Below are 25,845 nucleotides of genomic sequence, written 5' to 3'. Positions count from 1 at the left end.
GTAAAGGAAACAACTTTTAAAAAATGCAGTATTATTTGCTAAGATTATCTGTGACAGTTTCACTTGATTAACTTTTTGGCTTTCTTAAAAAAACATTTCTTTCTCCAAAAATATAGTAGTGTATTTTTCAGCCTGAGAAGTAGACAATTTTCGAAGAATTTGCTGGAAATAGGCGCCGAGCAATATTTGCCCGACCGTGTTCCCCTCCCCCGCATTTCGGCTCAACAGCCGCCTGCGCCGCACCGCCGCGCCGCGCCGCCCGCCGCCTCGCAGCACATCGCGCGAAATCACGCTGATTTATTTATTTTTTCCAAATTAAACGACAAAGTATTGTCCTCTATTGAAGATTTTAAATTAGAGGACAAGATCAATTTTTGGGTCTGAAATAGAGGACGTCCTTTAAAATAAAGGACGTCTGGCAACCCTACTCTTAGCATTGAGATGGCTACTAGGTCATTTGTTTTGAATCTATTGCTGGTGTTATCTAAGGGCTGAATTTTATTGATGAAATATTCTTAATGAATTTGATAAGGCGTTTATTTTTTACAATTCTTTGATAGTTGGTACATTAAATTCCCGAAATATCTCTATAGTTGGTAAGTCGTATTGTTTCCCAAGAATAATTTAAATAATTATTCTTTGAATTGTTATTATGGGCAAGCTTTGGCGAAGATTAATGCTAAATTACTATTTTGATTAATCTTTATAACGAATACATTATGAAAACCAAAAAATATGCTTGGGATAAATTGAAGATTTTCCTATCGTTTCGCTTGAGTAGAATACAAATTAAAAAATAAATTTCCCAATAAAAAATATAAATTTACTACTAAAAAAAACATTTTTTCAATAGAAATTTATGAACGCGTAAAGGAAAAAACTTTAATAAAATACAGTATTATAGCTAAGATTATCTCTGACAGTTTCACTTGATTAACTTTTTTGCTTTCTTAGAAAATAAATAAAAAACAGTTTTGTGCTTGAAATCGAACGTTTCTAGACTCCGTTTGTCAAGCGATTTTAATGCCATTTTTGGCTTGTAGCTTCCTCTTAACCGGCTAGTAGTCGAGTGGATAAATATGTCGTAATCCCATCAGGGCGTCGCGAGTTCAAACAACTGCTAGCTAAGTCCTTCATTATTGCGCAAGCAACAACGAGTCCTGTGTCCTAAATCTGTATCATTTTGGCACCTAGCCTAGGCCCGCTCCGACATTGGGGCCCTATGGAAAATTATATTATTTGTAGATTTCTGTGTCCTCGATGTGAACTATTTTCATAGCATCCCCAAAGATGACATATCATGCCTTAAGGAATTTATTTCCCGCCGGGCCTCTTGTGTAGAGTTGTTAAAAAATAAAATAAAAATCGGTTTATGGCTGGGGCCCCTACCCCGAGCTTGTGGACCTAGGCTGAGGCAGGCTGGGGCCTCAGGCTTAGACGGAAGTCCCACCCTGACCGAGACGATGCGTTGCGTCTGTATCTGGCACTAAAACTTGCCATATTTACTATAAAAAAATAGTTTGGCACCAGTAATAAGCGTATTTTTTGTTTTCCTTTTGTCTAGGGGGGGGGGCAGCTGCGCCCAACAGCTGCCAACGCCCATGCATGTAAATTATGATTTGATTATGTATATACCTAGTGAAACATTTCTAAATAGTATAAAGTAAAGTCGCTATCCGCGTCTGTCTGTTTGTGCGCTCAGTTCTTCTAAACTACGCAACGGATTTTGATAGAGTTTTCACTATTACGAAGGTTTATGCATATAATACATGCATATTATATTTACAAAAAATAGAGAAATGTCGATGTTTTGTAATCAAATCGTAAAAAATATATTATCGGGCGCTTGCGTTGCTAACGCTGGTTAAACCATATAAGATACATCAAAACAATGTAATTCGGAAATGTATATCTTAAAAAGGTCTACTAAAAAGGCCACGCTATCGTTCCTCTGAAGTGCATAAAAATCACGTTTTCTTAGTCAGCAGTAGGTTGGAGAGTGGCTCGGCTATTTGGAGTCCTGACGATGGGGGACGCTCCTTTATGTTGGAGAGGGTCAGAAGCCAGAAGTCAGATAAGTTTACAAGAGCGCGGCTACAATCTGCGACTTTATCCAACAAACTTTTTTCTGGGCATACTCAGATTCCACTCCTTGCAGCTTAAAAAAAGAGGGGTATTTATTTACCCACTTTTTTAGACTGCTGCGAGGCTTTTTTGAGAATTAAAATATTTTGGAAGGCACGTGTTCCCTACGACTATCTAAGACAGCGTCATCTTAGATTGTTCCATCTAAGTCGGTCCGGCTTGGTCCGGCTTGTGGGGATATTGCTCCTGAACACAATTTCTTGCGATGTAGACATATTTTGCGTCGGTGAGGAGAGATTCAAAAGGGAAATCAATCGACCTCATCGATCCGATTCCATCAATACTTTTTTCTCTATTAAATTTAGTAAATCTTTATAGCACGCAAGTATATTGCGTAAACGTAAATTAAACACCGTGGTTTAAGCGTACCTTTTCCTTGTGTTGAAATTTACACGTAGGTACCCCAAACCCGCTCTTTCATGGTAGCCACAGATATAACTCACTTACAGCCACAGAAAAAAAGATGTATGAATGTAAGCAAAATTTTCAAACATGGCGTCCAAGTTTTCGCAAACAGAAAAAGTGATGTCGCCGTACTGTCATATTTAAGTTTGCGGAATTATTTTGTGAATGCTATTCATTGAGTTGTACGTTTTTAGCCTGAAAAAGCTGATGTGAAACCGTAAATTATCCCGTTTTAACCGCCTCCTAGGATGTCGTCTCCTGGTGGCGTCACCGCAACGTCAATCGGCTCCGGTAAGGTTCGGGGCCCCGGCAGGCCTCCCAAGAAGGTAGTCATTTGCACTTGGTGTGCGGAAAGTAAAACACCGCTAAAATTCGTACTTCCCCAACCGAACGGAAAGAAAGAATTCTGTTCAGAGACATGCCTGTCAGAATTTAGGAAGGCCTACAGCAAAGGAGCTTGTATGGTTTGTGATAATGTTATCCGAGGAAACGCTCCTTCAAACAGTAAAGATATCTGTTCCACCTACTGTCTCAACAAGTATCAGAAGAAAAATGACAAAGCGGCGCATTCGCCTCTATCTGTCATCGCACCCACCGGAGCCGATCATCCCGGCAGCGCCGCGTCCCCTGCTGGCCCGTTTCAATACGAGACTTATCAGATCTTCGACTGGTCGGAGTATCTGCGGGAGACCAACAGCATACCGGCGCCGCAGGAGTGCTTCAAGCAAGCGCCTCTTCCCCCGCACAATGACTTCAAGATTCAGATGAAACTGGAGGCATTAGATCCTAGAAACTTGACGTCAACCTGTATCGCTACTGTAGTTGGAGTGCTGGGACCACGTTTAAGGTTACGTCTCGACGGCAGTGACAACAAGAACGATTTTTGGAGACTTGTTGATTCAAATGACATTCATACGATTGGTCACTGTGAGAAGAACGGTGGAATGTTGCAACCTCCTCTAGGCTTCAGAATGAATGCCAGCAGTTGGCCAATGTTTTTGTTGAAGACTCTGAACGGTGCGGAGATGGCTCCGTCTAAAGTGTTCCAGAAGGAGCCTCCCACTCCTGATGGTAATGTGTTTGTGGTGGGCCAGAAGTTAGAGGCTGTAGATAAGAAGAACCCTCAGCTGATTTGTACAGCAACTGTGGGAGCAGTGAAACAAGATCAGATTCATGTGACATTTGATGGTTGGAGAGGTGCGTTTGACTATTGGTGCAGATTTGACTCCCGGGATATATTCCCCGTGGGCTGGTGTGCTCGCTCGGGTCACCCCATGCAGCCACCGGGACAGAAAACTGTGGCAGGAACTAACCGGTAATAAACATTTTATTGTTCATTTTTTTCTCTTACACTATTTATTATAACAACTAGTGGTAGTCCACACCTACAAACCAAAATTTCCGTGTAAATAATAGCATTCTGCTTTTTGCAATTGTGGAAATCATATTCTTGAGTCTGGTCATGTCAAGAGTTGGTATAACAGAATAGTCTGTGAGAAAATGTATTTATTTAAGTGGAGCAAAGGAGTGTGCGCGAATACAGTTGTGTGGTGTTCCACCCAAACACACAGAGAAATGTTGTGATGGTTAATTTATTGAATTACTTCAGTGTTTCTTTGGAGATATAATTATTCAATCATGATATTACTTATTTTGCCAATGCCTTGTAAGGATCCAAATTCGTTGACTTATTGGCAGCATTGATATTCGGCATTGTCTTGTGATTCTGAAAGTGAAGAGTCCTACTTGCACAAGCAAATATCAAATCATCCGTACACTGGTCACACGCATTGTGGGATTGACGGCCATCTCCTTCAACTTTCACACGTCCCATGCCCATCAGGAAAGCGCAGATCGGCATTGCATGGGGAGCTTGGGATAGCGTGGAGTGTTCCTTGAAGTATGTTCCTAAAGATATTTTCATAGAAAGTGTATGGATTGTAAGTTGCACAAATGTTAATTCGCTGCATACTTGGGCCCCCTAAAAGTTTTCTTACTTTTACTGTCTTCTGTCTTCCTGTATGTTTACAGTCATTATTTGTTTTGTTTATTATTATAAGTGATTGCAATCAAAACAATGGATTTCTATGCCTATTGTTTACGTGCAAAGATCATTTTGTTTACATTATGGACTATCACAACATTGTTTGATTTGAGAATTTGTTTACTTGTACATAATTTGAGAATACTAAAGCTATTCTTCTTATTCACGGAAAGATTAGAACATTTATTGATCCCACTAATCAATTTTGAAGATGGTGTGATAGTGGCTATTAAGATATTTAATCAATTGTGTTATTTTAGGAAAAGAGTTGCTTAGTGCGTTCATTAACTAGAACACCGTTGATACAGCCAGTGGGTTTCTTATCTGGTGTAGCATTAAAATAATTTATTTAAAAAAATACATAACTTAAATATATGCTTCTTGAAGTGGTCTCTTCAATAGATTTTTTTATTTTTTTCAAATTACTAATAATAAGTTTTATTTGACTGGAAAATTTTACTGTCTCAATTCATCTTATCCATAAACCAGAAAAAAACTCTTCTCGCTTCATGAAAATAGTACGGCTGTTTTGTTGGAATTTCTTGGAATTGACTAATTTTCATTATGAGCTATGCAGCTTTGATTATATCTGTGGGAAAATAAAGTCAATTGTCAGTGTAGAGCGAGACAGATAAGTTACAGTTGTATAAAAGCCCATGTTTTAGATTTATCTCCCTCTGACATCTCAGCGCTTGGTTAATAATCACATATCCGTAATCTTTGTAATCGGTTAAAAATAAATTAATAATAATAATATCTCTGAGAATCATTTAAATGAATATCAGAACCTTATATTAATAGTGGTACAAACCGTATAATAACAGTATAACAATATCTATTTAAATTTTAGATGAGATCTAGTGTTGTTTGTAATCATAATTTGGAATCCAAATCTCGGGTGAAGCTTAACATTGGACATCAGAGGGTATTTTTTTAAATAGTAAGGTAAATTAAACATAACACAAAAGTAATACAAATAACTGTTTCATATCCAAAATGCACATTTACAATGTAGTGATAATCTCTAAGGTTTGAAACAAATAACATTTTAATTAAAATTCATTCAGAAATAATCTAGGAGGTATGATTTAAGATTTTCACGGCCAAAAGTATTATAGTGATTTGTTTTTGGGGTACTATGCCGTGTTGCGCTGCCTCCTTCTTTAGCCAACGTTTCGGACAGCATTGCAGTGTCCATCATCAGGGCATATGTGTAATTTAATTTTTGAAGAAATTTTTGAAAAATTAAATTATGATGATGATGGAAACTGCAATGCTGTCCGAAACGTTGGCTAAAGAAGGAGGTAGCGCAACACGGCATAATACCCCAAAAACAAATCACTAAAATAATCTAGGATAATAACCTTTAAAAATTCATTTTTGTGGCGGGAATAAGGATTTCAACCGAGCGGAAAAAATAGACACGACAGAAAAGATTACAAGCTATAAGAAAACAAAAACATGACTTTTCAAAATCGCTGCCGTTATGGTAAAAAAAATCACAAAACTTTTGTTAATTTGAATTAACACTGGGGCTGAAAGGGTTAACTCACAAAGGAGGCCCTAAATAATTTCCCTCAGGATCTAAATATTTGGGGATGCTACTTGGAGGGTCTTTTTAAGTAAAAGAAGCAGAGGAAGTTCTGGGAAGGAAAAAGGCATGAGGAGTGGCTAGGAATATGGGGATCCAGAGTGATGTATGAATTCATCCCTCCCATTGTGTAACCGGCCTCTTCCGATCTACTAGGCAGACGCACCCCTGCAAAAGTAGCTAACCACTATTGAATTAGCAATCTACACAATACACTTTTGTTGTTAGAGACTGGACTCTGGAGTTGCTTCTGCCGACATTTTCTGGGGTAGTCTACTAGATATCTCTTTCCTTGAATCCAACCGGTATATTCTTAATACGTCATCAAGCCACCTAAATTGCGACTTTTTAATTAAGAATAGCAGGGGTTACCCTGCTCAGATTGTCGAGCTTCTTATCCACTGGAGCGATTAAGTATTTACAAAATAAATGCCTTGAGCGATGTAGTTTTCCGGGCAATCGGCTTTGGCATTCGAAAAATCATAACTCCGAATATTAATACGAAACATATAAATTGCTTAATGTGGTTTAAAGCCAATGAATCCGCTTTTTTCATTGTTTATCCCAAATTTGTTGGTTTTTTTAATTAAGCTCAAGGTCTAGAACGATGAGACCTAAATATGGTTAATCAATCTCTCTTCGTAATTCCTATCCTAATTAATTTAACCCGGCAGGTTCAAGGTTCGAGCTTCGGTGGCTGCATTACCTGAGGCGGATAGCCCCACCCCGGGGCTGGGCAACCCGCTGGGAGGCGTGCGGATCTCTCTGCGGCCCACCTGTGTGCCTGGACCCTTCTTGCGCGTCACCACGCTTCCCCCGGCCGGCGTGTGCGGCCCGCAGCCGCTGGGGGCCGCCCGCAGGCTGCTGAGAGACGTGCTGGCCGCGTCTCTCGATGTGCCTGCCGTCGTGGCCCGGCTGGTCAATATGGACGGGTTCGATACGCAGGTCAGACGCTACATGATCTCATTTTTTAATCCTCACCTAACCTAACTAATTAATATCAGTGGAGAACATTGGTTGAGGAAGTCAAATCCCACCCTGGGATGTAGCACCGTGCTGATGATGATGACAAACAGATTTCGTGGTGTAATGGTAAACAAAGATTTTGTGAAAAGTGAATACTGCCCGGGTCCCAACTCCATCACGGCTGAAGCCAGTGGGACTATGACATCCCCGATTTGGGATATGTTGTGAGGCTGAAGGTAGTGAGGAAGGTAAGGAGATGGGTAGGAGGATCGTCAGAAAGTACCTGACTATTCAAATCATTCTGAAATCAATAGAAAATTTACTAATTGTCTGAGCGTAGCGAAGTCCTGTTTTAACTCTAATCGTTTTACATTTCATCTGTCTGTATATTTGTTTCTACATTCAGTTTCCGTTTCAAGATGGTGGCCATTTTTATGGTACAGTAATAATTATTTTTTCAAATATGAAATTGTTTTGTTTAGTCTGAACAATTTTCTTGTTTGCATTTTTTTCAATATTATGGTAGCTGAAAAAAGTTTGAAAAAAGAATTGCTATTCAGATAATGACATTTCTTTGGACAAATTGTATAATTCCTTATTTGAAATGAAAAATATAGGGTTTATAATATAGTAGGTAGGAGTTTAAGTACTTACTTACAAATCTTATGATTTCAGTGGAAATTTTGGTTTTTATATAGAGAACATTAGAAAAATACTAAATAATAAATAGTGTTTGGATGCGAGGTCTACTGTTATGGAAAATATGGGTTATGCAGATTTCAATTATTTTGCAATTTATAACTTAAAATATTAGAATTTAATACATTCACAAAGAATTTGGCTGCTCGTATGATTTGAATGTAATTAAAAAACACATTGAAAAGACTTGATGCCGACTTGAACCCTTGCTAGATGGTTATACTTTCAATTACACCATATCACCTCTCTTCCTAGCGGAGATTATTTGAAGTAACATTATATACATATTATGTATTTTGAATTTCCAGCTCGTAGTGAATGGCAAAACGTACACTGTGAAAATCCCAGCCATCGACAACTTGGACGGGACCGAGGGTCTGATTCCGTGGATCGAGGCGCTCAGCTCCTGTCTGGGATTCTGTCCGGGCCTATTTGCCGTGGAGCCTGTCAGTGGACCCTGCACCAAGTGCAACTCTTCAACACCTCAGAGACCGACCACAATCAAAAGACACACTGAGGTGAGAAGGAGTTTTTTATAATGCTGTGATTAAACATAAAAATAAACTTTAATTACTTAGAAATCTAACTTCATTATGTTGCTAATGTCCCGCCTTGGTGGGAAGAAGGCCCTTTGTGGACTGATGTGGCCCTAGACTGAAATTGCCAGCAGTGCATTTCACTTTTAAAATATACCGTAGGTGGAGCAAATGAATTAATGAGGGTACCTCCTGTAATTCATAGTATTATTACGCTATCGTCTGGGCGTTTTCGGCCCTCTGATTGGTCGAATTCAAATCCTATTTTTCAGGTAAATTCTGCATAGCCTTCGCGCAAAAAAATTAAATCGGGGAACTGCAGGCAAAAAACGACCTCTTTAAACCGACCGTAAGGTTTTTTGCCGTTGTGCATTAGAAAATGTACTATTTTTTGGAATCGACTCATTAATACGACATTTCTTCAAAAACATCGTTTCTGCTCATATAATTTTTGAATAATATTGAAGAAAATATGTTTTAGAAAATAATAATCCATTGGATTAATTACATTACAATAAAAATTATTCACGTGTTAAATATTTGAAGTTTGTAAAGAATCACACCACCATAACACGGGCATGTGCAATTTTTCGATAGCATGGTGGTCGAAAAATTCCTCAATGCATGTAACAAATAATTTCATTGAATAAAGAAAAAAAAAAAAAAAAATATTCTGAGGTTCCTTGAAAATTAAAAAATATACGTAGCCTGTTAGAAGCAAATTGCGGTAGGTACCGGCACCGCTATGGAGCACCGTGGTGTCAGTTAGCTGTAAATATACTGTTAGCAATAATAAAACGCTAAGTAAATGATTATGATGAAATATAATATTGTCTTCACAGTCTGTGACAATAATAACATCCAATATTCAGTAAGGTTACATAGCGCATTGCGCAGTTCAAAATCCCAGCTGTTGGCAGTTGGGACTGGGGGCTGGCTCTTCCCGGGTGTCCACCAGGTCTAGTTAATCCCTCCTTTACCGGCCGATACGCACGGCAGCTGGAGTAGTTTCCCTGTTGGCCGACAGAGCGCACCTCTGGCGGAATAAGATCAAACCAAATTACTGTGGCGCCAATATTTAAATATGCAGCTAACAATTAATAATATCGTTCGTTGTGCAAAATTACTTGACCATTAACAAGCGTTTAGTAAGATTACATTATTTTATCTATTTTTGTTTTATAAATGCATATGTACGCAATAAAATGTCAACATTATAATCTATTATTTCAGTCTACTTTGTTATAACTTTTAACTTTATTAGATACAGTAACAGTTGATAGCAGTTGGAGTAAAATTAACACCTTTTAATTAAACCGACTGCTAATCTCAATGCACAATTACGCTCCTTTTATTCATAAACACGGGTACAATTAATCAATATGTAATAATCTTTTATTTCAATCAACTTTGTTATAACTATCTTTAATTGTTATGACAAACTATACGATATTGATTTACCTTATAGACATTGATGGTTGTAACACATATTTAAGCACTGCAGGTCTCCTATGAGAGCAGATTCTATTAGATACATGTAGTGAATAATAGTGTTTAATTTGAAAGAATCCATAGCAAATATGTACAATTTCATTTATTCAAACAACTGTCATTCTTATTATGCCTAAATTGAACATGTTTTTATTCATTAACGCCTTCCTGTTCTGTGTTTTAACAATATATACTCTGCGAATGACCTAATATCTACCAATTAAATGTAACTGTTAGTATCACTTAAACTGGGCGAAGCCTAAGTGCCGCCCGCAGGGCTTAGTAGCAAAACACACGCGGAGCGGGTTTTTAACTGCTTTTTGTTTAAATAATACTGCTACGTCAGCGTTCCCAAAATCATCTCCAGAGTAAAGGGCATGCAATTCATTGTAGAAAATATAGCGAAATTATTTAAATTCACCATGCACAAGTTCCAATGTGTGAATGTCGTAGCACTCCAGAAACATTGGATTACGCCTGATCAAAGGTGCAAAATTTACTTGCTGTCAAGGCGCTTCGCGCATGCGTCGATAATGCACGGGATGAGTTGTATATCTGCACTGCTCTAACACGTGATTTGACGTTAAGAGCGTAATGTGTCTCGCTCTTGTTACCGTTTTGGCTAGATCGAGTTGTCTCGATACCGCCCGATGCTATCTCAGTTGTATGGTAAAACATGGTTTTGTACATATCGGAATATGCACGACCTGTTGGCGTTTGCGCAGGAGTCTTGTACTAGAAGATAGCTCAAATAATGGCCTGGCGGGAATTATGACTGGAGTGTACTTTCATATATCGATGACTGGGGAACAGGTGTCGTTGTATGTTGTTATGTGAAGACTGAAGACAAGCAGTTGAATGCACAAATGCACATACCAAGGAACCGCCTTTGTGTTTGTGGAACCAAAGTATAGCCAAATTGACCTAACATAAACCTAACCTAACCTAACACTTCTATATCTCAGTTATTTTCATGAAGGTGTGTAATGGTGGGTATACTTATGGCGAGCCGAACTGCCTTCGCGCCGACGGTTTTCATATTGGGACGTCTTTTTTTTTTCATGAAACCATGATCCATGGGAACGCAACAAACCGGCAGGTGGCTGCAGTAGTGCTGTACACACTTGCTGATACATTTCACGTCCGCAGGCTGGAAGCGAGTGTGCGCGCGTTGCTCTCGTCTATTTCTAGCCTTTATTCTATCTAGAGTCTCATGTGTCTCTTCAAGACCCTTATTCACTTCTTCCTCTTCTAAAAAAGCCCCTCTATACAGCATCCCCAAAGATGACATAGGCCCCGAGGGAAATTAATTTCTTCTGGGCCTCCAGTGTGGAGTTAATAGTTAATGTATAAAGGAGGAATCTTTCAAATAGGATTCTGTATACCCAATAATCTAGGGAAATTTTGTTTCGAAATTCAAGGAAATTTTTTTTGGCCTGCCATCACTGACAGTCAGTTATGGTATGTCTGGGGAGAAGTCCCCAGATTTGGGGGATTTTGAAGTTGTAAGGGAGTTTATTTTGGGCAACGATATAATTTTCCATTTTGTTTAATTTTTTTATATTCATGTAAAATCATGAATGCATAAAACAAAAATTACGTACCAAAATTTAATAATTCCCCCCAGATCGTCGTTAGCTATTGCGCCTGTTTTAGCTCCATGTCTATATTTGCATATTTTTTAATATGGTTGAAGAATTGACACGACACGTGTTGTACGCGGATGCTGTGCAATATATCAATGCATTTCATGCACAATTAGGAGACTCCGTGGCAAATATTTCCCTCCAATATTTTGTCATCTTTGGGGATGCTGTGTGAAGAGTCTTTTGGAATAAAAGAAGGAATGAACCTGGGTCTTGAAGAGACCAGTGGTGTAGAAGAGAGGAAATATAGAGGCTGGCAAATCATTCCATAGTCGAGCCGTTGAATACAAGAACGAAGTTCTCATATGAGAGATTGTCAACTATGTACATATGTTGTTTTTCCCGACGTGCACCGGTGCCGCTAAGACCACGGGGCATCTTCCATTGAAATACCGGTAGGATAAGGATAGCATTCCCATCTGCCGTCCGTGATCCAACGACTAATCCGTCTGTTGAGTTGAGTGCTGATACCAACCCGGATGTACGGCAGTGACGCATGAAACTGGCAGAGGAATGATGCAAGTAGAATGAATGCTCTAGAAATGAGATCCCTGAGGTGTACGTGTTGTAAATCCATGTATAACTGTGATAAATGTGCAGATCTGGAAAGGATGTAAGGCTGATGTAATCGTAATGATAGTATCAAAGTAGTATGTATGACTTGAGATATGAATGTGATTGAAGCAAGGAGTGTGTGCCAAGGTAGAAGTTTGTGGCGGTCTATCATATCTGCATCGAAACGGCGTGATGGTTAGTTAAGATAGGGGAATCTATAAAACGGACCGTCCGTTTCTGCACAGAGTCAAGGGTTTATTTGTGAAAATTATTTTAGGGCTCCAGACCAGAGGTGGATGCCAACTTCAACAGTGGGACGCACTTGCGATCTGTGCAGGGTCAGCACTACAGTACAGTACCTGTATCCCGACGTGCGCAATTAAATTTTATTTGGCTAATTTGTGTTATTTCTATTTGTGTTATCTTACACCAGGGCAATACTGAGAGTATCTACTACTCTGACGACTACTACGACAGACGTTTGTACTATATGGATACTATTATTTTTAATTATTTAATTTAAAGCACACAAATTCACTAAATAAATGTAGTTGCATAGGAACCAGAGATGTGCAAAATGGGTATCCAAAACCATTTGAAATGCAAAATGGAAATGGGTCAAAACTTTTCCATTTGAAAATGCAAAATGGTTTTTAGAAAAGCATTTCAAATGCAAAATGCAAAATACCTATTTTCAAAATGCATTGAAAATGCAAAATGGTTTCTCAGGTCAAACAATCAAAATAATTATAGAATTTTTAAACAATTTTGTCATTTAATAATGAACATCAATGTAGAACAAACATATTACATGATGGTAAATCCAAAAACACCACTACAGATTATGAAACCACAAAAAATTGCGCGGGACTAATGTTGCCAACGTAAAAACATAGAAACTGCTATCTAACATTTAATATTACAGAGTCATGGCCCCATGTTTAGTTTTTGAATCAGTATTTTTTGTAATGGTATCACTCAATTGCCAGAGCTCCTACCAGGGAGCAACTTGACAAATGTAAATTATCTCTCATAGCGAGGTTGACGACCGACTGATATTTGGGGCTTATGAAAAAAAGATGAGTGGAGATAGTAGGAAGAATGTTGCGAAAAAGCATTTAAAATGGAAAATGCATTGAGAAAAGCATTTAAAATGCAAAATACAAAATGGTTTTTAGAAAAGCATTTAAAATGCAAAATGGAAAATACCCATTTTGCATTTTGCATTTCCATTTGAAATGGATTTATTTGAAATAAAGCACATCTCTGATAGGAACATTGAATTTTGTTTAAAGATTATTTTATAAATTAAATAAAAATTGATATCAAATAAAAATTTAAACTAAAATGCATGGGAACCCAGAATAAATATTTGGCTTTAACATCAAATTATAATGTAATGTGGTCCTTATGTATATAAACATTTGGTTTTATTATATTTTCTTCTAACCATTAAACTTAAATTATATAAAGAGCCCACAAAATAGACGCCTGGATCGGCTCTGGTGGCACGAGAGCACAAAACAACACAGCGAACCACAATCAATGCCGTCCCAATACGAGATGCAAACTCCTTTGTGGTTGTCAAAAGACCGACAGGAAAGCTATTCGCCGAAACCGGTTAAGATTCAGTTCCTCGGCGCTAAAAAAGACATCCCAGTATGTGGAACAGCGGCTCGCAGACAGTTCAGCTGGCATATGTATACGGAGCATAAGATATCTCAGTTGTTTTCACTAAGGTGTTTTATGTTTTTCCGTTTATTTATGTTTTTTCTGTATATGTGGAAACTTCAACTTCACTGGTTGATGCAACATGTAATTATTAATATATATAAAATTGTAAAAATCTGTTTGTTTCCCCAATACACAAAAATAAAAATAAAACACATTGAGTGCTTATCAGAGCTATGTCATGTAATGTAATGTCTTATATTCCAGGACACCCAGCGCACGGAGAGTCCCACAGCGGCTGCCACCCCAGCTAAGGTGAACCGGGTGTCCCCCGAGCCAGCCACCTCCACCACTCCCTGCTCCGCCCCTCCGACTCCCTCCCCGCCTCCTGCGCCCGCCCCGCCTCCTGTGGTGTTGCTGCAGGCACCCCCGCCTGTTTTTGCTCTCAAACCCTCCCACCACCCGCAGGACTGGTCCATTGAGGACGTCATTGGGTTCATAGCGGCTTCCGATCCTGGCTTGGCAGTGCATGCGGATTTATTTAGGAAACATGTAAGTATTCCATACTTATATAATATAATGCCCAGCATATCCCTTTTTATATTTTTTATAACCGGCTTCTACACGTTTTGGCTTCGAACTCTGAATCGGGAAATAATCATTGTTTTTTTTAGTATTTATTATTAAAGTCTAAAAAAAACACGCAGTATGTAAGTTATGCACGTGTGTGAGTACTGCAATGAAGTCAACTGAGATTGATAAACCTGTACATAGTAAGAACTTATTAAATATTATTTTATTTATTAAATCACCACTCCATAAAATATTCACCAATGTCCAGAATGTCCAGACTTGTCAACTCAAGTCAGGACCTTGAATTTTTTGGTGTAAGCCTTAATAGAATAGAAGCGTAAGAAGTCGTGAACTCTGTCAAAACCTTGTTCCTGTCTTGACTTGACATTATCTTTATTGTTTTTGTGCCCTACTTTTTTAATTATCCTGTATTGTAACATTTCTCCTTGTATTAACTTTTTGTAATATGTAATGTGTTGTAGTTGGACATGGTCTGTTAGTAAATAAATAAATATTAGGTTATTCGTTATCGAGGAATGTTTGTCTTTCTTTACGGGGGTGTATCGCTACATCTTAAACTCTAACCACGCCGGTTCGGCCGGTCTGAAGTATGTTGGATTTCAACTTTTAAATGCCAGTTGATCTATAGATATTGAAGCATTCATTTCATTGTAATGACAATAATAAGATAAGTAATTAAGCATACATTATTGTTACTTTGATAATTGATAATCATTTATGTTTGGCATAGTTGACAAATAATTCATCATAAAGTCATTATTAACAATACATATATATTTTATTATTACCTTTTGTACTTGTTTTTTAGAATTTATTCTTTATAATTAACTTAACTTTATATTTAATCTTACTCTTTACACCGTAAATTATACTTTATACTTAACTTAACTTAACCTTTACACTTTATACCGTATATTATACTTTAAACTTTATGCTGGATACTTTATATTTATGTTAATGGCACATGTTGTGCCGTTTGTATTTAAATAAATAAATACGTGGGTAAAATTTTTCCTTAATAATTACGAATGAAGTTTTGGCAGCAATCGGTGTCATAGTGATTTTTCAAAATGGCGAATGGTTCTGGACTCGTTAACCTTGCACGAAAAAGGCTTGGTGGATGCTTCGAGGATTATCAGATCAAATTAATTTTTGAATACTCATATTATGTTTATAAAAAAATATGCCAATAAGATTGACCAATGTTCAACTTTTCTACATAAATCAAAAAAAAATCTGAAAAAAACATTTTTTCTAAAAGTTTTTTTATACCCACAATTATTCATTTTATCATATTTTTTTAAATCTCAAAATATATATTTTTATATAAGTATAAAATAAATTATGTTTAAACATATGGTTTAAAAGTTATATTAGATTTAGTACATCACTGTAGATTTAAAAATTTTGGTACAAAATGAATTCAGAGGTAAGGGCCAATTTTTTAGCTCAACAATCAGTAGAGTGAAAAACAATAGTCCATTATTTGATAAGTCTGGGAATGGCATACGAAAGGTAGGTTTAGCCGTTTTAGATAGCTTTTTTCTCATATTCTATTTTATCATATTCCCCTAATGGTTATTGCCGTTAATAAATAAATAAACCTTTGTCAATGATAAAATATTACCATAAGGTTTATAAGCTTCAATAAGTTATCCCTATTAAAAAAAACTTAATTATTTATTTGGTCTTTGGGAATGTGCATGGAATAAAGAATAACACAAAAAGTGCCTTGTGGGTGTGTTTCGTCGTTAAAATATTTGTCTAATCGCGACTCAAATTACCTATGTTATGGAGATTTACGATGTCAGGCGAGTGTATGTGAGACGGAGAGCTGGGCCATTGGGCTAAATGGAACATTTGTTTCCATTCAAATTTATCTGGAAGTAACTTATTGTGTTATTCTTTATTCTATGGGAATGTGCATTGTGCGGACAAATCTAATATGGCTTGCTTATTTGGTTGCAGGAGATAGACGGAAAGGCGCTCCTGCTGCTCAACTCGGACATGATGATGAAGTACATGGGCCTGAAGTTGGGTCCGGCGCTGAAGATCTGCAACCTGGTGACCAAGATAAAATGCCGGCGCCAGTACTGCACATGAGCCGCCCCATATCCACTAGTTAAGGCTGTACAGAAAGTTACAGACATATTTTTATATTTTGTAAAAAAAATTTTTTTTTTAAATCTGGGCTGTTAATAGCATTTTATTTAGAAATGCCATACGTACGTGTGATTTATCTATATTCTTATTTCCAGCTTGTTTCTAGCGTCAAATCTTGTAAATATTTCTGTTCAATTCCCTGTTTATCTACCATTGTTATTTTAGCTGTATTTGCAATTATTATTCTCCTTTTGTGTTCCCCACACATAATAGAAACAAGGGAGATAAACCATCGGATAGTATTATTCTTAATGACTGCACAGTTTAGGATTGTTGTAGACGGAAGTGGCGCCCTCTGTTATTTTCAAAAAGAACCGTCGAAGTTTTCAAACCGTGGCAGTGCTTTTGTATTTGCTAGTGATCTGTTATTGGTATGAAACAGCCATACTACTGCAAATCATATCTGTACACAGCGGCGTTTATTTCTACCTACACACCAAACGCTTGACTTTCATTGGCTCCGCTGTTTTTTAATCCACGCAATTTAGTCGTATCTCGCACTCTTCCATGTCTTATCTCCCTTTGTTTATATTAATCTATGGTTTGCCTGAATTTGCAAAATTATCATCACACAAACGAATGAAATTTTTATCACTTTGAATCAATTCTCAATTTGTTTGCAATATTTGATATTGAATGGTTTTGTCCTTCATTTTATACCTTTGTTTTATTATTTAACAACCTTTCCGATGTCTGATTAAATACCTAAATTATTATGTCCACAAATTAATATTAAAATGTTATGGTATAAAAGATTTATTAGTAAAATATGAAAAACTTCTCATATAATTTGTTTTTTGTATTACTTGTACAATATTAAAATTTGTAAAAAACAAGATTTTTTCTTAAAATTTGGCATAAACCGAATTAACCCTCTCAAGTGACCCCTTAATTAATTAATCCCTTATTTGAATCTCTACCTTGTATGAAATTTTTTTAAATACTTGGAGGATTAGAAGATGCGCTGGCCTGGGATGAAACATTTATTTGACTTTTAACAATCGTTATCAGACTATGTGTAAATAGTAAAGATTATGCAAATAATGTGAAAATGTTACTTGTAAGCATGTTATTAGTGGAGATAGATTTTACAATCTGTATTTCTGTAAACACATCACTCATTTATATTATTGTATTTATAAAATGATGTATGTAATCTTGTGTAGGTATTTTTACTTTTATTTCCATTTATTTATTGTATTATGTGCATTCATTTGTTATGTGATTATCAGTTGAACTGAAAAATATAACTTTCTTTTGGATACCAAACATAAAAAAGATAAAGATAGGTTTACATTTAAGTATTATTACATAAAATATTATATATTATAGTGGTTAAACTGTGGCTAGTGTAAAGTTGACAGTATGTTCCCGCTGTTGAGAGATCGGCTGTATTTTCTCTTTCTTTTACACGTCTCGTTTATGAAAAAGAGAGAGAGCTTACAGTTGAGCCATAAGCGGTAAGCCTATACAACTGTTTGCATTAAAAAAACAACACCCAGATCATCTTAATACATAGTTACTACTAAACATCACAGAACTTATGGCAACGCTTCTCTCAAAAGTACAATATTTAATCATGGTGTGCATTTAATTAATTAATTAGATTCTAAGAATAAAGAATAAAACGCAACACACAATAATTTAAAATATTTTTACTGACATTTTGATACCTGCATAAAAAATCAAGCAATGAATTTACAAAGTACAAGTAAATTTTCTCTTTAAATTCTATTATAATGTTATAATAGTGTAATAGATTCATTTATTGATTCGGTAATACATTTGGATATGTAAATATGTACTTGAATTTTAAGAAACTTTTTGCAAATGTTTTGTAATATAAAGGCTGCCGAATATGTAAGGATAACTGAACCATTTGACCTTATCTAAAGTTAATATTTGTAATTGCATTTTTTTTTTCTATATTAATTCGCCTTTTGATTAATTGTTGTGATTCTGCATAATATTCAGAGTTGATTGATAATATTATGTATCACCGCATTTAAGGCGATACACCGCGGCCGCGGTTCATTTGGAATCTGGTGAAATCACGCTGTCCTTATGTAGATGGCGATAACGTTGAAATTTCTGCTTGACACCATCCATCTGTTTCGAGATTTTTGCAAAAAAAAATAGCCAAAAGGTATATTTTATTTTATTTTGTGATATTCAGGCACAAATATGAAAATGTTTTTTTAAACAACTTAATTTTCCAGATTATACAATAAAACCATATCCGAAAACGGGTATGTAAGTTTATTTTTTTCTGGGCTTATAAAAAGACTTGAAAAAATGTTCGATTGTTTAAAAAGGCCAAGATGTGTTTGTTCTACTCGCAGTATTTAATAAAAGCATCATAATATTTCTAAGCGATTAAATTTTCAAACTAAAAACACATTTGCATTACTTCGCTGCGCTTTGCCTTGATTAATTTATTTGATTCATTCCATCTTTTTCTGATATCAATTGCAAAAAACTTACAATCTGCGTGTCGTCATTTTCTAATTACCCTTTGATGGACAGTGACCGCCTCCACTGCTTTCAAATCGGGTAGAATATATTTTGTACTGATTAAAATATATATATCTTCAATTAACATGAGTTAAAAGATTGTAGAAATGAGCCAGTGGAATAAAAAAATCTTTCCGCACATAAAATAATTGTTTATAGACTGAGATTGCTGTGAATGGGAGGCAAATAATTCTAAACTCTTATACTGTATAATATAACTTCGGTTTGCCGCGAAAATTCACTTGCCAACTTTCTGTGATTGATTGATTTTAGATTATTTTTGAAATATTGTGAGAAGTCACCAATTATTTCAAAAATTAATAAAAACACCTAGGTATATATTGGAAATTGTAAAATAATAATGCTTTGGGAACATAGTTGTTTTTAGTGAGTTTTCGCGGCAAGCCAACAATATAATATAGTCATGTAAATAGATTAACTTTAGGAATTTTATGAAATATTGTTAAATGTAAACCTATCCCGAGATAGAAAAGTAATAAGTATTATGTAATACTTTTTCCCAATTCATCTTACGTTCCGGTTCAGCGGTGGTATAGTTAAGCCCGGTTTACCTATACCTATGCCGTGGTAATAAATTGTGTTTCCACTAATCCGACCTTACGCGCTGCGTAATATTTACACCGTGTTTATAAGTAAGGAGGTTTGAATATAATATCTGTTCCTATTGACAAACTTGTATTATTTTTATGTTTTCTTAGAGTACTTGGTCTCTTTTCCAGTAAATAATTTTGAACCCAAGAGTTGGGTGTTAAGAAGATTTATTTCACTGTTATATTCTCATTATTTGTTTGGTAGTTACTGACGCAAGAGAATTATCGTATTAACCCTTGACAATGTTTTAATAAAGATTTTATATTGTATACCACAGATAATAATATTTATTAGAGTTATATCACAAATCTCTTTAGTGTGATATTGCCACAGGATAACTTATTTTTGCAGGTACATAAATGTATAAGTTACAACCAATGAATGTAATTTTATTGTAATTATTATGAATTAAATATTTTTAGATTTTATTTGTCCTTTGATTTGATTTGTAGTAAAAATGTATCCTCACCTATCCATACGTAAGTAATCCTGGCTGATACATACATAATTCATACAAATACAAATAAAATCAGGTTTATGGAGGGGTTGTACAATGCAATGCATTCCATCTTTCTAGTTATGTAAACAATACATAGGATAAAAACTGAAAAGGAGAGAAAAAATATTATATAAATATGAATGTAGTCACTTATGGATTTGACGATCTCCAGAGGGATAGGGTAGAAGATGTTTGATTACATTGAAGTACAGGGCAAATATTAAAGAAACATTTCACCACTATATTCAGTAGAAAAGAGATAAGCTCTTAAATCTTAAAAATCTCACCCAAAGTTTAAAAAGCTCAAAGCTTAAAATTGAAACCTCAATGCAAATTTGATTACGCGTCATGTATTCTCCTGATTCGTAATTTATTTATTTATTAATTAACGCCCTTTTTCGGAGCTTTTACATATGAATATTAAGAAATACATATACATTATTTATTGTACATAACTGAATTGCTTCATTAACAACATTTTATATTGTAATGATCTGCCCTTTCTACTTCAAACTTTTCCTTCTCTTCTTTCTACGATAATTTTCCTTAAGTCCCGTAGGTAACTTTTCCATAAGGCTTTGGTTATATATATATATCCGGGGAGGGAAGGTCCTCCCTGCCGTCTTTTCTTTATTACACACCCCTTCAAGAGTGTACATCCTAGTTTGTCTACGTGACGTACGACCTTGAACGTACTCATTTCACGTGACGGTTCAGTATAAAAAGGCTTCACCGAACGTTGTGTTGGGCTTTTGTTTCTCGGTTTAGAAACCTAGTTATTTATGTATGTGTGGTATCCCTTGGTTCTTTTGAGATAGAGTGAGTTGAATCCATTACCGCTGTGTTTTAAAACCATTTTATAAACCTTATCTTCTAAGTCGCCTGCTCCCCCCCCACTAGCTACTCGATTCTACCTATCGTAGGGTAATGTGAATATAATAAAGTGTTAGATTTTATATGTGTGATATACATACGATAAGTTTATGGTGTTAGTTGTCGGCGCCATCCATGTATATATTTTGGGAGGGGAAGGAGAGGAAAGGAAATGAATTTTTTTCAAGCTAAGATTGACTCCTCCTCTTACCAAACAAAACTGATGGATGATAATTTGAGCAAGGCGATCGATATCTGCGTGTCTGGATATCACAACCGGCCGGGTCTCCCCTTGTTCCAAATCGGCAACCTTCACGCCAGAATAAAGAAAACCAGGTCTCATCACCAATTTCAGAATTGCCCCAATCTCAAACACCTCCAGGAAAATCTACTTTACTGAGTGTAGAAGGGGAAAACCATGACATCCCTTGTCACGAATCTAGTCGCGAAAATGTGACACGCAAGGTCCTAAGTTACGTGCCACCTCCAGAAAACGTTGTAACTCCCACGCCGTCGGGGATTTACATCCCTTTCTAGGTCAATACATAGGTAACACACGACGATCTTGTCGACATTTTGCCTGCTTATTAACGATAGGTTGTGTGCCTACCCATTCAGCCAATTATCATGTGAGATATATGTAAGGTCTACTCGAAATGCCAAATTTGGGATGAGGACTGTCTGTATTTTAATATTTGGTTCCAGTATTTATTTTATGAGGTTACTAGCATCCTCGTGTATTAGGTATGGGTAACTTCTACTGAATACCTATCCTCTCAGGTAAGGTATAAACGGATAATTGGTTTGATTTTTTGCATTTAATTTAAAGAGGCTGCCTACCTCTCGAAAGATACCTGTTGAGAAAAGTTGTTCGGTTGGTAGTTTTATTTCGGAGATTACCATCTCCCTCTTTCGACTTTAGATTTGTTTTTGTGCATCCCAATTCGTAACTTAGAAAGTCAAATAATAGATGAAAAGTATTAAATTAGAAAGTCAAATAACAGAAGAAAAGTTTTCATTTCGTTCCGTCTGGTTGCATCCGATCGCTTTCAATTTGGGACGGCATACGCTAGCAAAACTTCCCCTTTGACTGACTGTACTCCGCGCCTCTCGGCCTATATATGAAAAGGTCGTTGACTCGTCTCTCGCTCACAGCTGATTGACGGTTCGCCTAGCACATCCCTGTTAATGATAACATTATTTGGGCGGCAGGTGTCGTAAACTTAGTTCCTGTACCTCGGTTGTATCCGTCTTTTAAAAAGGTCCTCTGAAATTTAATAAATAATATAAAAAACTCACCCAGTTAGGCACCTCTCATTCTCAGCGTGAAGCTTACCTGGTTACACTATATAGCTAAATCACTTTAATTTTCGACCTCCTCCCTACGCTTATAAAAGGGTAATTAAATATTCCTGTAAATAAAATTGTACCTCCCTAATCTGTTAGGATTCGAACCCACAGTTAATAATCTATTTGATTCTCTGGTTTTCGGTCTCCGTGGATAGAATGCCATCTCGCCAAATCAATAACTTAGCCCGATTAAACACTTCCTGCCTTTAAGTACATTCACTCTATTTTAAAAACGCAATCATTATTTTTATTATTTTCATGTTTTTAAGACAAGCAATCTAGTTCGAACTGTATACGAAATCACGTTTAAATCAACACAACTTTATAACACAATCGCGATTGCACAACACCTGGCGCCCCTGAGGTGGGTTTTTACAAAACGGCGCTCTACAAATTATCCAATTATTATTATTGTCATTATTATTAATTGTTTTCCCACTGAGTCGAACCACTTTCACTTCACACAAACACCGGATCAATAATCTTTCACTTTAATTCAATATTCCGCAATATTCTCTAATACCATTTGAATTCAATAATTAACTGCAATTTCAAACAACACTTCTGATTTGTATCCCTTTCTCGGGGCTGTCAATGCACCCAAGTTCAAAACTCGACTGTCTGTATTTTATCCCTTCCTGTGGAATGTGTTCACTTAAGGCCTGTCTGTCAATAAATCTCCCGTCGTTGTCTAAACAAAATTTTTTTTTTTGAGCACGTTCGTTTCGTTTATTTTATGTGAGTGTCCAAAACATCACAGCCTCCCTTTAGTTCTAAGCCCAGCGGGTAATCTCGCTTCCTCGTGTTAGTCGATGGGATTAGAAATAACTATAGGTAATTTACGTTTCTCGAATACCTCTGTATTTATTTTTTATTTTTATTTTAAATTTTATTTTAATTCTTCCAAAATGTTGAGCGCCCCTGTTCTTCGGTTTTTTCTTCGCAACCTACCATCTGTTTATTTTTTGGTTCCCGTGATTATCGGCTTGTTCTACTGGTGAGTTTTTTTCCGCCCTCAGCTTTTTCAAGTGTTTCGTGTCTTTATGGGTAGAAATTCAATATGTCATGTCACACTTGTTTATTTTCGAATTTTAAACTCTGAGTTAATTGTTTAAACAGTGTTGTTTCATCTCAATACGTTATTTGTATTATGTTCGAGTGTTATTTATTTCCATGTTGATTTGTTTTTATTTTGTGTCCTCGGCTGTGATCCGATGGTTTTTTGTCCGTCTGTGTTATTTATGACTTAAACATTCTCTGCCTTTTAGATCTGGAATAAACAATAATTGTTTACAGTTATTCTAATATCAACGGTATAAAATATGCCATATACTTCACGATATCCAAATGCAATGTTTATTTTAGATTTGTCCCAGCTATCTTATTCTTGTGTTATAATTAATCCGATTTCGATGTTTGTTTATCCTTTGGCTTCGTTGTTTATGAACATTTTAGATGTTTTTTGTCGTCACAATGAATTCAATGTTTTCCGGGTCTGTCTGTTTATTCTATTTTGCCTTTGAAGTACGATGTCTCTGTTATCATTTTTGACGATAGGTACCATTTCTTTTGCTGTTAGTGTGAATTAATAAGGTTTATGAAATCCATTTTTCCCTCAACAACAGTAATGAACTCAAGCCAGCTTTTAAATCTATCTCTCCTGGTTTGCGGCATCAGATGTAATGATCTGCCCTTTCTACTTCAAACTTTTCCTTCTCTTCTTTCTACGATAATTTTCCTTAAGTCCCGTAGGTAACTTTTCCATAAGGCTTTGGTTATATATATATATCCGGGGAGGGAAGGTCCTCCCTGCCGTCTTTTCTTTATTACACACCCCTTCAAGAGTGTACATCCTAGTTTGTCTACGTGACGTACGACCTTGAACGTACTCATTTCACGTGACGGTTCAGTATAAAAAGGCTTCACCGAACGTTGTGTTGGGCTTTTGTTTCTCGGTTTAGAAACCTAGTTATTTATGTATGTGTGGTATCCCTTGGTTCTTTTGAGATAGAGTGAGTTGAATCCATTACCGCTGTGTTTTAAAACCATTTTATAAACCTTATCTTCTAAGTCGCCTGCTCCCCCCCCACTAGCTACTCGATTCTACCTATCGTAGGGTAATGTGAATATAATAAAGTGTTAGATTTTATATGTGTGATATACATACGATAAGTTTATGGTGTTAGTTGTCGGCGCCATCCATGTATATATTTTGGGAGGGGAAGGAGAGGAAAGGAAATGAATTTTTTTCAAGCTAAGATTGACTCCTCCTCTTACCAAACAAAACTGATGGATGATAATTTGAGCAAGGCGATCGATATCTGCGTGTCTGGATATCACAACCGGCCGGGTCTCCCCTTGTTCCAAATCGGCAACCTTCACGCCAGAATAAAGAAAACCAGGTCTCATCACCAATTTCGCCGCCTTGTCCAGGTTATTAAAAGGGCAAATTACCTATAGTTATTTCTAATCCCATCGACTAACACGAGGAAGCGAGATTACCCGCTGGGCTTAGAACTAAAGGGAGGCTGTGATGTTTTGGACACTCACATAAAATAAACGAAACGAACGTGCTCAAAAAAAAAAATTTTGTTTAGACAACGACGGGAGATTTATTGACAGACAGGCCTTAAGTGAACACATTCCACAGGAAGGGATAAAATACAGACAGTCGAGTTTTGAACTTGGGTGCATTGACAGCCCCGAGAAAGGGATACAAATCAGAAGTGTTGTTTGAAATTGCAGTTAATTATTGAATTCAAATGGTATTAGAGAATATTGCGGAATATTGAATTAAAGTGAAAGATTATTGATCCGGTGTTTGTGTGAAGTGAAAGTGGTTCGACTCAGTGGGAAAACAATTAATAATAATGACAATAATAATAATTGGATAATTTGTAGAGCGCCGTTTTGTAAAAACCCACCTCAGGGGCGCCAGGTGTTGTGCAATCGCGATTGTGTTATAAAGTTGTGTTGATTTAAACGTGATTTCGTATACAGTTCGAACTAGATTGCTTGTCTTAAAAACATGAAAATAATAAAAATAATGATTGCGTTTTTAAAATAGAGTGAATGTACTTAAAGGCAGGAAGTGTTTAATCGGGCTAAGTTATTGATTTGGCGAGATGGCATTCTATCCACGGAGACCGAAAACCAGAGAATCAAATAGATTATTAACTGTGGGTTCGAATCCTAACAGATTAGGGAGGTACAATTTTATTTACAGGAATATTTAATTACCCTTTTATAAGCGTAGGGAGGAGGTCGAAAATTAAAGTGATTTAGCTATATAGTGTAACCAGGTAAGCTTCACGCTGAGAATGAGAGGTGCCTAACTGGGTGAGTTTTTTATATTATTTATTAAATTTCAGAGGACCTTTTTAAAAGACGGATACAACCGAGGTACAGGAACTAAGTTTACGACACCTGCCGCCCAAATAATGTTATCATTAACAGGGATGTGCTAGGCGAACCGTCAATCAGCTGTGAGC

The 25,845-nt window shown here is 36.4% G+C and overlaps 1 protein-coding gene across 1 annotated transcript; it reads left to right on the top strand.

Moving 5' to 3' along the window:
• Nucleotides 1-2,630: 2,630 nt before the first annotated feature.
• On the top strand, nt 2,631-20,005 carry Scm (Polycomb protein Scm). Its single transcript, XM_089637462.1, has 5 exons — nt 2,631-3,865; nt 6,860-7,130; nt 8,159-8,368; nt 14,017-14,301; nt 16,312-20,005. Exons 1-5 carry the CDS (start codon nt 2,799-2,801, stop codon nt 16,444-16,446), a joined length of 1,968 nt encoding a protein of 655 aa, XP_089493588.1. The 5' UTR covers nt 2,631-2,798; the 3' UTR covers nt 16,447-20,005.
• The last annotated feature ends 5,840 nt before the right edge of the window (nt 20,006-25,845 follow it).

Source organism: Hesperophylax consimilis, chromosome 11 (genome assembly GCF_061612785.1).
Source record: "Hesperophylax consimilis isolate HC1 chromosome 11, BYU_Hcon_1.0, whole genome shotgun sequence".
Classification (NCBI taxonomy): Eukaryota; Metazoa; Arthropoda; class Insecta; order Trichoptera; family Limnephilidae; genus Hesperophylax; species Hesperophylax consimilis.
The sequence above is the reverse complement of the archived record's forward strand: the minus strand, read 5'-3'. Positions and strand labels throughout refer to the sequence as shown.

Excerpts from the sequence above, each read along its gene's own strand:
- Scm (XM_089637462.1), top strand. The coding sequence starts at position 2,799 with ATGTCGTCTCCTGGTGGCGTCACCGCAACGTCAATCGGCTCCGGTAAG. Across the intron at positions 8,369-14,016 it reads CAATCAAAAGACACACTGAG|GACACCCAGCGCACGGAGAG; the intron begins GTGAGAAGGAGT and ends CTTATATTCCAG. Across the intron at positions 14,302-16,311 it reads CGGATTTATTTAGGAAACAT|GAGATAGACGGAAAGGCGCT; the intron begins GTAAGTATTCCA and ends ATTTGGTTGCAG.